This window comes from Crotalus tigris, unplaced genomic scaffold (genome assembly GCF_016545835.1).
Source record: "Crotalus tigris isolate CLP2741 ecotype Arizona unplaced genomic scaffold, ASM1654583v1 scf7180000017690.20705106771:4171800, whole genome shotgun sequence".
NCBI lineage: Eukaryota > Metazoa > Chordata > Lepidosauria > Squamata > Viperidae > Crotalus > Crotalus tigris.
This window is the reverse complement of record NW_024096569.1, coordinates 1,834,578-1,850,000: the sequence shown is the minus strand read 5'-3', so window position 1 is coordinate 1,850,000 and position 15,423 is coordinate 1,834,578. Positions and strand designations below refer to the sequence as shown.

Here is a 15,423-nt window from a genome sequence, read left to right as displayed (position 1 = left end):
GGAAGACAAGAGAGAGAGGTTGTTGCCGCTGGAGATTCAACCCTTGCAAGGTGGCGGGATTGCAGAGAAAGGGACGACGGAGAGCGTGCAAAACTAAAAGCATGGGGGGGGGGGGACCAAGAGGGAGAGCAGATGCAATAGAGGATTCCCAAAGATGCTTTTTCACCAGGCAGCTGGACTTTCTTGTTGGTTTGTTTCCTTTTGTCTTCGAAGACCAGAGACTGATTGGCCAGAGATTGGAAAGGAAACCTGATTTGAGAAAATGCTGGTTAGATGTTGGGCATGTCAGGAAGCCACAAACAGGAGATTTGAAAGAAAAAGCGGCAAGAGATTGAAGTCACTCGCTGGAAGTCCAAAACGCTCTTTTCTTTTTGCCTTCCTTCCTTTTTTTCTTTCCTGCCTCCCTTCCTCTTTTCTTTCTTTCCTTCTTTCCATTCTTCTTCCTTCTTTTTCCTCCCTCCCTCCCTCCCTCCTTTTCTTTTCTTTTTTTCTTTTTCTTTTTGTCTTTCTTTCTCTCATTCTCTTTCCACTTAACCAGTGGAACAACCTGCCTTCAGAAGCGGTGAATGCGCCAACCCTGGAAGTTTTTAAGCAGAGACTGGACAGCCATTTGTCTGAAATGGTATAAGGTTTCCTGCCTGAGCAGGGGGCTGGACTAGATGACCTCCAAGGTCCCTTCCATTATTCTGTTATTCTTTTTTTTCCTTCCTTCCTTCCTTCCTTCCTTCCTTCCTTCCCTTCTCCAACACTGGAACTTTTTAAGAAGAGACTGGACAGCCATTTGTCTGACATGGTATAGGGTTTCCTGCCTGAGAAGGGGGTTGGACTAGATGACCTCCAAGGTCCCTTCCGAGTCTGTTTTTTTCCTTCCTTCCTTCCTTCCCTCCCTCCCTCCCTCCCTCCCTTCTTCAACACTGGAAGTTTTTAAGAAGAGACTGGACAGCCACTTGTCTGAAATGGGATAGGGTTTCCTGCCTGAGCAGGGGGCTGGACTAGATGACCTCCAAGGTCCCTTCCAACTTTATTATTATTATTATTATTAATTATTATCATCTTGTTAATGATTTTATTTTCTTTGTTATCTTATAATGGATGACTTTAATGATTTTTAATCTTTTTATGCTGCTAAACTGTAACCCGGAGACGTTCTTGTTGTGAAAAATACACAGCGGTGCCGGCGACAAGAGGAGCGGTGTGTGTGGAGGGGTTGCCCTTTGCTTAAAAACAACTCACAATGCCATTTATTTAGAAAATAAACCTTTTTACAAAAATAATGAACTCCGCAAAATAGAGCAAACGTTATGAAGCAAAGCCGGGCGTTTCTGGAACTGGGCGTATCCGGAAGAAAACCACGGCAAACCAGGTTAGGATGCGTCGAAATCAGCCGGGAAAGGAAGGCGGGTTGGTTAGGGAGAAGGCTGCCAATGCATCCTGGATAACTTGACGCTAAGGAAGCGTCTTCCTTGGGGCTCCGGTGGAACAAAGCTGTAGAGCAGAAGACTCCCAACTCGGCCGCTTTGAAGACTTGTGGACTTCAACTCCCAGAATCCCCCAGCCATCACGAAGGGGGCAAGAACCAAGGTGGCTAGATTGTTTTATTGCAATTGTTTTATAGCAGGGGTCTTCAAACTCGGCCCTTTGAGGACTGGTGGGCTTCAACTCCCAGAATTCCTCAGCCGGCGTGCCTGGCTGAGGAATTCTGGGAGTTGAAGTCCACAAGCAGGGGTCTTCTAACTCGGCCCTTTGAGGACTGGTGGGCTTCAACTCCCAGAATTCATCAGCCAGCGTGCCTGGCTGAGGAATTCTGGGAGTTGAAGTCCACAAGCAGGGGTCTTCCAACTTGGCCCTTTTATGACTTGTGGACTTCAACTCCCAGAATTCCTCAGCCGGTATGCCTGGCTGAAGAATTCTGGGAGTTGAAGTCCACCAGCAGGGAGTCTTCCAACTCAGCCCTTTTATGACTTGTGGACTTCAACTCCCAGAATTCCTCAGCTGGCGTGCCTGGCTGAGGAATTCTGGGAGTTGAAGTCCGCAAGCAGGGGTCTTCCAACTTGGGATTGAAGTCCACAAGTCATCAAAGGGCCAAGTTGGAAGACCCCTGTTTTATAGGATAACTTCCTTAATAGATAGCAGGTATGCGGTCGACGTAATATATCTTGCTTTTGGCAAAGTGGAAAAACAAAAAAAAAAGAGAGAGCTGGCTGGGGAATTGTGGGCGTTGAAGTCCACCAGTCTTAAAGTGGCCAAGGTCGGGAGACCTCTGCCATAGTAGGAGAAGCGGCCGGACGTCTTCTGCAAACGGACGGCAGCGAAGGGACCGCAGGAGGAGAAATCCCGACGGAGGAGAGTCGGAGATCGCCGGAAGTGGGTCCTGGCAAGCAGCATCTATGCTCCATTATCCACCAACGGACCCCGCTCAGTTGTCACTCCGATTCTAGCCAAAGCGACGCAAGCTTTCCTTCTCGGCCTTATTTGGAGGGACGGGCAGTGTTTTGCATTCCTAGCTGCGGTGGAGGACGGCAAAGCGGCGGCTGTCGCCCGCCTGCGTCAATCCCGCGGGCAAAACAGACCAGGGGGTGGGAGAGAGGAAGGGTCCAGCCGCCGGGATGCTACCGCCACACGGTTCCTCCCCGGCTGCTGCTGCTGCTGCTCCGGGAGTGGGAGGCCAACGACCCGGATAGCTTCTTCCCCGTCTTCCCAGGAGCATGGGTCTTCTCGTGGCCAGGCCCCGAGCTCCCCGCCCGCCGCCTGGGCGGGCCCTGAGAAGGAAAGAAGGACAGATCCTGAAGCGTTCCCGGAGGTGGGGTTTCCCGTGCCTCTTGTCTTGCTTGGGGTTAGGGTCCTTCCCCGTCTTTCGAAGCCTTTCCCCGGCTCCAGAAATACAGGCAGTCCTCAGCTTTACGACAGCCTGTTCAGTGACCGTCGCAAGGGCACTGAAAATAAAGGGACTTTGGATTGTTTCCCACACTTTACGAAGGCTGCAGCGTCCCCGGGGTCTACATGATCAAAATTCAAAACTTTATGAGTAGGGGAAGACAGAGTTGCTTAACTACCGTATGTCTCGCTGAATGACTGCCGTGATTCCCTTAACAACAGGGGCAAGGAAGGCCGCAAAATTCACTTAACCAATCAATGTCTCGCTTAGCGGCGGAGATTTTGGGGCTCCACCGCGGACGTTAAGCCGAGGATCACCTGTAAACACCTCGCCCTTTGCACCTACCTCTTTCCTCATCGATTCGGACAATTTGGGATCGAGGTTCCGGCGGGCCGGCAGGCTCCCGTCGCCTTTGGTTTCTGGACTGGGGGCCAAATCCCAAAACAGAGGATGAGCCATAAGAGCCAAACCCAGGCCCCCACCGGTGTCCCCCCCACCCACCGCCGCGAGCTCTCTGCCCAGAGGGGACCACCCAGAGGAGAGAAGCAGCCCCCTTCCACCTTACCCGTTTTGCCCTATCCTGTGTAAGTATCTGTACAGCTCTTCCGCGGAGGGCACGGCCCTCCCCTTGGCCTGGTGCTGCTTCAGGAGGAGGGAGACGGCGGCCACGTGTTTGGGAGACAGGATCCCTTCCTCGTGGGCTGGGGGAGAGAGGAGAGGAGGGGAGGGGAGGGGAGGGGAGGGGGAAGAGGAGAGGAGGGGGAGAGGAGGAGGAGGGGAGAGGAGAGGAAGAAGAGGAGAGGAGAGGAAGAAGGAGAGGAGAGAAGAAGAAGAGGAGGAGGAGAGGAAAGGAGGAAAGGAAGAGGAGAGGAAGAAGGAGAAGAGAGGAAGAAGGAGAGGAGGAGAGGAGAAGAAGAGGAGAGGAGAGGAGGGAAGAGAAGAAAAGGAGAGGAGAAGAAGAATAAGAGGAGAGGTGAGGAAGAAGGAGGAGGAGACAAGGAGGAGAGGAGGAGGAAAGGAGAGGGAGAAGGAGAGGAGAGGAGGAGATGAGAGGAAGGAGGAGAAGGAGGAGAGGAGGAGGAGAGGAGAAGGAGAGGAAGAAGGAGAGGAGAGGAAGAAGAGGAGGAGAGAAGGAGGAGAGGAGGAGGAAAGTAGAGGGAGAAGGAGAGGAGAGGAGAGGAAGAAGGAGAGGAGAGGAAGAAGAAGAGGAGGAGGAGAGAAGGAGGAGAGGAGGAGGAAAGGAGAGGGAGAAGGAGAGGAGAGGAGGAGAGGAAGAAGGAGAGGAGAGAAGGAAAGGAGAGGAGAGGAAGAAGGAGAGGAGAGGGAGGAGGAGGAGAAGAGAAGGAGGAGAATAATAAAGGAGAAGGAGGAATGAAAGAGAAGGAGACATGGAGGAGGAGGAGGAGGAGGAGGAGGAGAAGGAAAAGGCATGAAGATGGAGGAAGAGGAAGAGAAAGGAGGAGGAGGAGGAAATGGGGAAGGGCAGGGGAGGGAATGGGAGAGGAGGAAAAAGAAGAGGAGAGCAGAAAGGAGAAGGAGAGGGAGAAAGAGGAGGAGGAGGAGGAGGAGGAGGAGGAGGAGGAGGAGGAGGAGGAGGAGGAGGAGGAGGAGGAGGAGGAGGAGGAGGAGGAGGAAAAGAGAAAAAAAAATCCGTCTGGGGCTCCAAGACTGGCTAACTGGACCCACCCCGGAGGCCCCTCCAGGAACGAGCACGCACCAACGTTCTGTTTGGAGGGACTCACTGGTTCCAGGCTGAAGCAGACGGGTCCCGATTTGGGCAGAGCGACTTTGGTTTTGTGGACGGCGGCAGTGCTGGGGGGCTGGATGCGAATGGTGCTGACCGAGGGCTGCGCCGGATCCCAGAGGGCCGTGGACCGTTCGTGGTAAGACTGCGAGTTACCTAGGGAAACGTCGGGAAAGCTTCAGCTGGGAAGGAGCAGCAGAGGCCTAAACGCCACCAAGAGTTTAGGCCATCGAGTAACACGGGAGTACCCAACGGGGGGCAACTTTAAAGACTTCAACTCCCAGCATTCCCCCAGCCAGCGAAGATTGATCGGAAATCAGCACGGCGGGGAGGAGGAGAACAAATATCATTTTTGTTTGAATGGGTCACTTTCTTAGTAGAGGGCGGGAATGCAGATCGACATAATATAACTTGACTTCAGCCAAGTTGGAAAAAAAAGAATCCACAAGTTAATTGATCAACGAGTTAAAGGTAAGCTAGATGGCCTGGCAGTTCCAAGGGAAACTGCTGTGCTGGCTGAGGAATTCTGGGAGTTGAAGTCCACCAGTCCTCAAAGAGCCAAGTTTGAAGACCCCAGCTTGTGGACTTCAACTCCCAGAATTCCTCAGCCAGGCACACTGGCTGAGGAATTCTAGGAGTGGAAGTCCACAAGTCATCAAAGGGTCATAGTTCCTTCACACTGGCTGAGGAATTCTGGGAGTTGAAGTCCACAAGTCATAACAGGGCCATAGTTCCCTCACACTGGCTGAGGAATTCTGGGAGTTGAAGTCCACAAGTCATAACAGGGCCATAGTTCCCTCACGCTGGCTGAGGAATTCTGAGAGTTGAAGTCCATGAGTCATAAAAGGGCCACAGTTCCCTCACGCTGGCTGAGGAATTCTGGGAGTTGAAGTCCATGAGTCATAAAAGAGCCACAGTTCTCTCACGCTGGCTGAGGAATTCTAGAAGTCCACAAGTGATAAAGGGGGTCCTAGTTCCCTCACGCTGGCTAAGGGATTGTGGGAGTTGAAGTCCAGAAGTCATGAAAGGGTCATAGTTCCCTCATGTTGGCTGAGGAATTCTGGGAGTTGAAGTTCACAAGTGATAAAGGGGGTCCTAGTTCCCTCACGCTGGCTGAGGAATTCTGGGAGTTGCAGTCCACAAGTCATCAAAGGGTCCTAGTTCCCTCACGCTGGCTGAGGAATTCTGGGAGTTGAACTCCACAAGTCATGAAAGGGTCCTAGTTCCCTCACTCTGGCTAAGGAATTCTGGGAGTTGAAGTCCATGAGTCATAAAAGAGCCACAGTTCTCTCACGCTGGCTGAGGACTTCTAGAAGTCCACAAGTGATAAAGGGGGTCCTAGTTCCCTCACGCTGGCTAAGGGATTGTGGGAGTTGAAGTCCAGAAGTCATGAAAGGGTCATAGTTCCCTCATGTTGGCTGAGGAATTCTGGGAGTTGAAGTTCACAAGTGATAAAGGGGGTCCTAGTTCCCTCACGCTGGCTGAGGAATTCTGGGAGTTGCAGTCCACAAGTCATCAAAGGGTCCTAGTTCCCTCACGCTGGCTGAGGAATTCTGGGAGTTGAACTCCACAAGTCATGAAAGGGTCCTAGTTCCCTCACTCTGGCTAAGGAATTCTGGGAGTTGCAGTCCACAAGTCTTAAAGGGACCAAGCTTGAAGACCTCAGGGCTAGAAGACAAGGGAAGGGCAGTTGTCCTGGGAAAGTGGAGGAGGGAGGCTGGGTCACGGGGCTCACCGATCTGGGTCCGATTCGTGGTACGGGGTGGGCTGTCCGTGGCAGACGTCTCCTGACGCGGAGGGCTTCCTTCGAAGTCGGAGTGGGCCAGAAGCTGGTGGGGTGGACAAGAGTTAAGGAGGAAGGCCTCAGCTCCCCACAGTCCACCCCACTCCAGCTCAACCATCAGAACCACAAAGAAAAAAGGGGGGGAAAAGCCAACGTGGTAAATAAGCATTTAGGAGAGAGAGAAGTTGAGTTTTGAGGGAGGGAAGCGAGCCTTTTTCGCTTGGAAAACTTGCTTCGGAAGGAAGTTGGGTCACCTTCTAGACCAGTGGTTCTCCACCTGTGGGTCGGGACCCCATTTGGGGTCGAACGACCATTTCACGGGGGTCGCCAAACAACGCAGTCCGCCATTTCCCCCCCCCTTTTCCTTAGCTGTGCTCCTCCCTTTTATTCTATCGGCTTTTGAAAGCCAATAGAAGAGACTCTCTTGAATAGAGTCTAATTCTATTGGCTTTCCAAAGCCAATCGGAATTGTCCAGGCTGTCTCTGCCCTGCTGAGCCCACCAAAAGTCCCATTCTGCAAATGGTGCTGCACCCGTTGAGTAGTCCTCGACTTACGACCGGTTGAGTAGTCCTCGACTTACGACCGGTTGGGGGTCACGGCGTTAAAAAGGTTGAGAACCTCTGTAAATCTAGCCAATCTTGTATCATCAATCTTGGCAACTTTAAATTACACGGACTTCAATCTTAGAATTCCTCTCAGAAAGCGCTGTGGGCTGGGGGATTCTGGGAGTTGAAGTCCACCCATCTTAAAATTGTGTGCTGGATGAGGAATTCTGGGAGTTGAAGTCCACCCATCTTAAAATTGTGTGCTGGCTGGGGGATTCTGGGAGTTGAAGTCTACCCATCTTAAAATTGTGTGCTGGATGGGGAATTCTGGAAGTCCATACTTCTTAAAATTGTACACTTGATGGGGAATTCTGGGAGTTGGGAGTCCACATATCTTACAAGGTATTCTGGGAGTTGGAATTGACACATCTTATAGCAGGGGTCTTCCAACTGGGCCCTTGGATGACTTGTGGACTTCAACTCCCAGAATTCATAGTTCCCTCACGCTGGCTGAGGAATTCTGGGAGTTGAAGTCCACAAGTCATCCAAGGGACTGTCTTACAGTCACTGAAGTTGAGAAACACTGCTCTAGAAAGTGCACTGCACTTCCAACCAGCTGGTCTTACACACACACACACACACACACACACACACACACACACACACACATCTTTTCCTGCAGGCAAGAACAAGGCTCCTTACCAGACGCATGTAGTAGTTCAGGTCCGGCTGCGGGCCCTGCGCCCCACTCTCCCCAGTGCTGGGCTGAGTGAGCTCGCTCTCGTTCCCGGCCAGCTCAGGGCTGGAGCCGTCCCTCTCGTCCGCAAAGGGGTGCTCGGCTAGGTTTTCTGGGTGGAAATTCAAACCTGGAAACAGAGAAAAGGAAGAATCAGACCTTGGTTCAGCCACACAATCCGTCAGTCAGTCAGTCAGTCAGTCAGTCAGTCAGTCAGTCAGTCAGCCTGCCTATCTATCTATCTATCTATCTATCTATCTATCTATCTATCTATCTATCTATCTATCTATCTATCTATCTATCTATCTATCTCTATCTATCTATCTATCTTCTCTATCTATCTCTATCTCTCTCTCTCTCTCTCTCTCTCTATCTATCTATATCTCTCTATCTATCTCTCTATCTCTCTACCTACCTACCTATCTATCTATCTATCTCTCTCTCTCTCTATCTATCTATCTAGGTCTTTGGTTATTCGGGTTTTCTCCCACGTCAAATTGGAAGTGTCTTGGTGACGTTTCGACGAAGTCTCATTCGTCATCTTCAGGCTGGTGTTTTCGGCTTCGTGCTTCTAGGAGCAATCTATCTATCTATCTATCTATCTATCTATCTATCTATCTATCTTTCTCTCTCTCTCTCTCCATATTTCTCTATGTATCATTTATCTGTCTGTCTCTGTCTATCTAGCTAGCTAGCTAGCTAGCTCTATCTTATCTATCTATATCTATCTATCTATCTATCTATCTATCTATCTATCTATATCTAGTATATCTATCTAACATATTTCTGTATCTATCATCTATCTGTCTGTCTATCTATTTACCATATTTGCTTATATCTATCTTTCTATCTATCTATCTATCTATCTATCTATCTATCTATCTATCTATCTCTATCTAAATATCTATCTATCTCTATCACTATCTCTATCTTCTATCATCTATCATTATCTATCATTTATCTATCTATATCTATCATCTATTTCTATCACTACCTATCTACCTACCTACCTATACCTATCACCCATCTATCCATCCATCCATCCATTTCTATCTTGCCTTTATTATTCTTACAAATAATTAAAAGCAGCAAACGCACCTAATATTCCTTTCTCCATTTCCCCCACAACATCTCTGTGAGATAGGTTGGGCAGAGAGAGAGAGAGAGGGACGGGGAAGGGATTGGCCCAAAGCCACCGATCTGGGGCAGGACTAGAACTCAGAACCCCCTCGCAGAGCCTCTGCCAAGGACGGCCTCCGCGCGCCCGCCCACCTGCTCCGGCAACGGTGGTGTCCACCTGGGGGTCCAGCTGCTGGAAGCCCTGCTGGCTGAGCAGGCTAGAGTTGAGGATGTGGCTGAATTCGGAGGAGAGGCGCCCCGCGTCCGGCACCAGGGGCAGAAAGTGCCGGGAAGACTCCCGCGGGCGCTTCTCGGCTCCTTCGGAGAGCCCCTGCAACCGGGTCTGCTGCTGGAGGACGGGCTGCAGTGGCACCGCCTTGGCCCACCCCAGCTCCTTGCAGTCGCCCATGCCCGGAGTGCTGCAGAGGGCCTCCCCCTTCGCGGTCCTCTTCACAGGGTCCGAGGGGGGCAGAAATTCTGACGCGGAGGGGGGGTCTGCGTCAGCTTCCTACAAGATCAAGGAAAAGGGACGGGGGAAAAAAATTGCGTTTAATTACAGCAGAGGCGTCCAACTGTGGCCACTTGAAGACCCGTGGACTGCAACTCCCAGAATTCCCCAGCCAGGATACAATTTTAAGATATATAGATATCAACTCCCAGGATTCCTCAGCCGGGATACAATTTTAAATTGTATAGACTTCAACTCCCAGGATTTCCCAGCCAGGATCCAATTTTAAGGTGCGTTGACTTCACCTCAGAATGAGAGAGAAAGAGAAAGAAAGAAAGAAAGAAAGAAAGAAAGAAAGAAAGAAAGAAAGAAAGAAAGAAAGAAAGAAAGAAAGAAAGAAGGAAAGAAAGAAATAGAGAATGAGAGAGGAAGAAAGAAAGAAAGGGAGAGGAGAGAAAGAGAAAGAATGAAAGAAAGAAAGAATGAGAGAAAGAGAAGAGAAAGAAAGAATGTGAGAGAAAGAAAGAGAAAGAAAGAAAGAAAGAGAGAATGAGAGAGGAAGAAAGAAAGAATGAGGGAGAGGAGAAAGAATGAGAAAGAAAGAAAGAGAAGAGAATGAGAGAAAGAATTAGAGAAGAGAGAATGAGAGAAAGAATGAGAATGAGAGAAAGTGAGAGAATGAGAATGAGAGAGAGAAAGAAAGAAAGAATGAGAGAATGAGAGAAAGAGAAAGAAAGTGAGAGAGAGAAAGAATGAGAGAAAGAGAATGAGAGAAAGAATGAGAGAATTAGAGAAAGAATGAGAAGGAGAAAGAGAGAGAGAATGAGAAAGAAAGAGAGATGAGAGAGAATGAGAGAGAGAGAGAGAGAGAGAGAGAGAGAGAGAGAGAGAGAGATATGGATGGATGCACGTATGCCTGCTCTGACTGCTTCCCACCAATCTTACTCTACTTTGTAGACCCATTCCAGGCTTCTGGAGGACGGAGGATGCTATGGTTGAACCTGCAGCCAGGATACAATTTTAAGATGTGTAGACTTCAATTCCCAGAATTCCCCAGGTGAATGCTGATCACATGACCACGGGGATGCTGCAATGGTTTCGTGAAACAGGATCGTTTAAGTCCCTTTTTTCAGGGCTGTTCTAAGTTCAAACAGGCACTAAAAAAACTCTTCTAAATCAAGGATTAACTGTATTCCCGAGGCAGATCCAGCAGCCCCTGGATCCAACGGTCGTTAAGCCACATTTTTTTCAGTGTAAGTTCAAACAGTCACTAAACAAATGGGTGTAAGCTGAGGATTAGACTGGACTGGACTGGACTAGACTACACTAGACTAGACTAGACTAGAATAAAATAAAATATAGAATAGAATAATAGAATAGAATAGAATAGAATAGAATAGAATAGAATAGAATAGAATAGAATAGAATAGAATAGAATAGAATAGAAGCTGGAAGGGACCTTGGAGGTCTTCTAGTCCAGCCCCCTGCTCAAGCAGGAGAAATTATACCATCTCAGACAAGTGACTGTCTAGCCTCTTCTTAAAAATCTCCAGGATGGAGATGATGGAGCGCCCACGATTTCTGGTGGCAAGCTGTTCCACTGGTTAATTGTCCTCACAGTCAGGAAGTTTCTCCTTAATTCCAGGTTGCTTCTCTCCTTGATCAGTTTCCATCCATTGTTTCTCGTCCTGCCCTCTGGTGCTCTGGTGAACAACCTGACCCCCTCTTCTTTGTGGCAGCCCCCCCAAATACTGGATCACTGCTATCATGTCTCCCCTATTTCTTCTTTTCCTTAGACCAGCCAGACCCAAGTCCCGCAGCCGTTCTTTGTACATTTTAGTCGATCATCTTAGTTGCTCTTCTCTGCACTTTTCCCAAACTCTCAACCTCTTTTTTGTGATGTGGTGACCAAAATTGGCTGCAGTATCCCAGGTGTGGCCTTACTAGGGTTTTACAAAGCGGTGCTAATACTTTGCGTGATCTTGATTCTCTACCTCTGTTTATGCAACCCAGGATTGTGTTGGCTTTTTTGGCTGCTGCCGCATGCGGCTGGCTCAGGGTCAAGTGATTGCTGGAAGGGAGATCTTCTAGTCTAAGGCAGGAATTCTTCAATCATTCCAGACAAATGGTTGTCCAATCTTTCTTGAAAACTGATAATTAGATAGATGGATGGATGGATGGATGGATGGATGGATGGATGGATGGATGGATAGATAGATAGATAGATATAAGAGAGAGAGAGAGAGAGATACATAGAGATATAGATAGATAGATAGATAGATAGATAGATAGATAGATAGATAGATAGATAGATATAGAGATAGATAGAGATAGATATAGATATAGAAATAGAAATAGATAAATAGATATAAGATAGATAGATAGATAGATAGATAGATAGATAGATAGATAGATAGATAGATATAAGATAGATAGATAGATAGATAGATAGATAGATAGATAAAGATAGATATAAATAGATAGAAATAGATAGAGATAAATAGATATAAGATATATAGATAGATATATAGAGAGAGATAGAGATACATAGAGATAGATAGATAGAGAGAGAGAGATACATAGAGATAGAGATAGATAGATAGATAGAGATAGAGATATATATATAGAGAGAGAGAGACAGATAGATAGATAGATATATAGAGAGAGAGATAGATAGATAGAGATACATAGAGATAGAGATAGATAGATAGAGATAGAGATAGATATAGATAGCGATAGAGAGATACATAGAGATAGAGATAGATAGATAGATAGAGATAGAGAGATAGAGATACATAGAGAGAGAGAGAGAGAGAGAGAGAGAGACAGACAGACAGACAGACAGACAGACAGATAGATAGATAGATAGGGTAGGTCTCACCTAATCTGTACTCATAGTTTAATTGCCTCAATGTAAGAGTTTGCTTTTCTCTACCTTGAAACTCGTGTTGTTGGACAGGGCTCGTGGTTCAACCACCTCCCTACCTTTGTCCAGGGGCGATGCGGGGGTCTCACCTGGCATGGGGCTTTGGGCGAGGGCTGCAGGGGGGCACGGCTGGTGGCGAAGAGCCGCAGGGCCTCGTTCCAATGGGCCTGCATCATGGCCTGGAACTGGCTGACCATCTCGGCCCGTTGAGCCTCCAGGTGCCGGTACCTGCTCCTCAGCTCCCGCAGCTCTTCCTGCTGTTTGGACATCCTGGCAGGCAAAAAAGGGTGAAAACAAAAAAAATCAACCGGTGGGAAACCAGCAGCCCCAGTTTCGAACGCAGGCAGTCTCAACTTACGACCGTTCGCTTAGTGACTGTCCGAAGTCACGACGACACCAGGGGAGCGGGGGGGAAACGTCGACTTCACCGGTCAGAAGGTCGCAAAAAGGGGACGCTGCCACCGTCATAAATAGGGGTCAGTTTGCCAAAGCGTCTGGATTTTGGTCACATGACTATGGGGAGGCCGCCATGTGAAAAACGGTTGTGGGAAGAATCCGTAGAAAGAAAGATTTTGGGGAAATATGAAAAAGGCAGAAGGTTGTATTTCCCCAAAGGATCTTAAAGGCAGAAACCAAACACACACACACACACACACACACACACACACACACACACACACACACACACACACAGAGACCCAAGTCTCTCTGCCCCAAACAGAAACCAGCTCTGCAGAAATGCGGATGTCATAATCTTGTCAGAAAGATGGGAGCCAGGAAGCGGATGGGATTAGAAAGACAAAGACTCCTAGAATAAACAATCCCTCAAACCAAAAAATCCAACACGACAGTCTTAGCCACAGCCCCAGGGAAGCAGGATATGACCTTTGGGACACAATAGGATTCACCCACCACCATCAGAATACCAGAAAGGCACACTTAGACTCAGGTCAAAGTCCATACCACAAGAACAACTCCAAACAAAAGCCCAAGAAGGTATAAAATCCCACCACTCCCTGCTACATGTGGTCGGTTTTTCCCAGAGCCATCTTGCTTGAGCAGGGGGCTGGACTAGAAGACCTCCAAGGTCCCTTCCAGCTCTATTCTACTCTGAATTCTGAATTCTGTCTGGCTGTCCTCTTCAATATACTGCAACCTTCTTTCTAAATCAGTCTCCATTTTGTTTATTCCCAGCTTGGACTGGACCCCGATGAAGATTTTTCTTTCAACGTGGTCGTTAAGTCCTTTTTTTCCAGTGCCGTTGTAACTTCAAACGGTCCCTATACCAGTGGTTCTCAACCTGTGGGTCAGGACCCCATTTGGGGTCGAACGACCATTTCACGGGGGTCGCCAAACAACGCAGTCCGCCATTTTTCCCCCCCTTTTCCTTAGCTGTGCTCCTCCCTTTTATTCTATTGGCTTTCGAAAGCCAATAGAATAGACTCTCTTGAATAGAGTCTAATTCTATTGGCTTTCAAAAGCCAATAGGAATTGTCCAGGCTGTCTCTGCCCTGCTGAGCCCGCCAAAAGTCCCAGTCTGCAAGTCCTCGACTTACGACCGGTTGAGTAGTCCTTGACTTACGACCCGTTGGGGGTTGCGGAATTAAAAAGGTTGAAAACTACTGCCCTAAAGGAACGGTTGTGAGTTGAGCACCACCCGTAAAGAGATTCAGGGGGGGGGCACCGCAAACTTAAGGCTACCTATGTTCATAGTCCTCAGTGAGGTGCTTCTGCTGGGCCTCCTTCTCGGTCAGATCTGCCTTGAACTGAGCCAGCTGTTTGGCCAACTCTTTCTCGTGGTGGCTGCCGAGCTCCAGCAACTGCTTCCTGCAAAAAAACCAAACAAACAAACAAAAAAAGAAAAATTAAATTAAAATAAAGATCTTTTCCACCAAGAAAACAGACGTCTCTCACAAACTCCAGCCAGCAGCCGGCACTGAGCCGAGAGAGAATCAATCTTCCATCTAAAAGTAGAAAATGCCTAAGGGGCAGTCCTCAGGTTACGACCACAAAATTCAAGTCGCTAAGTGAAACATTTAAGTGAATTTTGCCTCGTTTTAACGACCTTTCTTGCTCCAATGATTAAGCAGTTCGCTGCAGCTGTTGAGTTAGTAAAATGAATCTGGCTTTTTCCCCCCCGTGGTCTTGGCTCGTCCGACGGTCGCAAAAGGGGATCGCGTGACCCCGGGACACTGCGACCGTCATAAATGCGAGTCATTGGCCGAGACTCTGAATTTTGATCATGTCGCAACGGTCGTCAAGCATGAAAAATGGTCCTAAGTCATTTTTTTTCAGTGCCATTGTAACTGTGAACGGTCGCTAAATGAAACGTTGTAAATCAAGGACTGCCGGTACTGCAAAAATGATCGTTTTTTTTCCTCGCTCGAAAGGAGATTTTTAAATTTAAATCTTTGATTGCCCAGTGGGTATTCTCTGCATTTTATTGTGCGAGATCAAAGATTAAAAAATAATAGTAATAATAATAAAAGGAGCTTTAGCAGGCACCAAGGAGCAAAAGCTGCCTTGTAAATTCTCATTGGTATCTTCTTAAGCTGTAAACCAGAAAGTGTGGATTTCTCATTTTTAACGGGTCTTTGCGCATCTGTCCAAATGCAGTTGGGTAGATTAGGGAATAAATACTTTAAATACAGTTTTGAATCGCCCTCGGCTCTTCCCTAAAGCCTTTAGATTAACCCCAAATCGACAGCGACAGACGGATAAATCAGTGCGACAAAAAGAGCATTCGGATTCTGAAAATTTGAATATTTGGGGCGATGTTCTGCGGGGTTTCTGGAGCTGTTAAGAGGAAGGATTGCCTGTTACACACACACACACACACACACACATACACACACACACACCAAAAAGAAAAAACGGGAGATTTAAGACTGTATCTGGGTGATAAGTGGATGGGGAGAAAAGAATAAATCGTGGATTCATTTGGTTGGAGGAGAATAAGACACCTCAAGTCCTTTGGGGGGGGGGGAATAAAAGGAGGTTTTTGATCTGAAGCCAGAGAACTGGCCAAATATTTGAAGTTGGGAAAGGCCTTCTCTTTAGACTTCCTCAACTGGACTTTCAGGAAAAGTCATCATTGGGAAAAATAAAAATAAAAATAAGCCTTGCTTTTTTAATGTCACACTCCGTTCAATGGAAGCGGTCGCTGTAGGATTCTTCTGCACCAGAACGGAAGTGCCCGGCTGACACTTTGCTGTTGCAAAAGTCAGAAAATGTGGATTAAAGTTA

The 15,423-nt window shown here is 47.9% G+C and overlaps 2 protein-coding genes across 7 annotated transcripts in view; both read right to left on the bottom strand.

The window, feature by feature from the left end:
- Positions 1 to 438, bottom strand: part of GUCY2D (guanylate cyclase 2D, retinal) — a 51,027-nt gene extending 50,589 nt beyond the window's left edge. For all 3 annotated transcript variants that reach the window (XM_039337972.1, XM_039337970.1, XM_039337971.1), the window contains exon 1: positions 1 to 438. This exon is cut by the window's left edge and continues 542 nt beyond it. The gene's annotated coding sequence lies outside the window, so the exon portion shown is untranslated.
- A 1,546-nt stretch (positions 439 to 1,984) lies between these two features.
- Positions 1,985 to 15,423, bottom strand: part of CNTROB (centrobin, centriole duplication and spindle assembly protein) — a 63,571-nt gene continuing 50,132 nt past the window's right edge. For 2 of the 4 annotated variants that reach the window (XM_039337975.1, XM_039337973.1), the window contains 9 exons: positions 13,879 to 14,004; positions 12,267 to 12,447; positions 8,957 to 9,311; positions 7,651 to 7,814; positions 6,355 to 6,448; positions 4,593 to 4,775; positions 3,441 to 3,576; positions 3,221 to 3,299; positions 1,985 to 2,759 (listed from right to left, as the gene is read on the bottom strand). In XM_039337975.1, coding sequence (XP_039193909.1) covers positions 2,610 to 2,759; positions 3,221 to 3,299; positions 3,441 to 3,576; positions 4,593 to 4,775; positions 6,355 to 6,448; positions 7,651 to 7,814; positions 8,957 to 9,311; positions 12,267 to 12,447; positions 13,879 to 14,004 — 1,468 coding nt within the window. In that variant the 3' untranslated portion in view covers positions 1,985 to 2,609. The other 2 variants (XM_039337974.1, XR_005556088.1) reach the window with 2 other exon arrangements.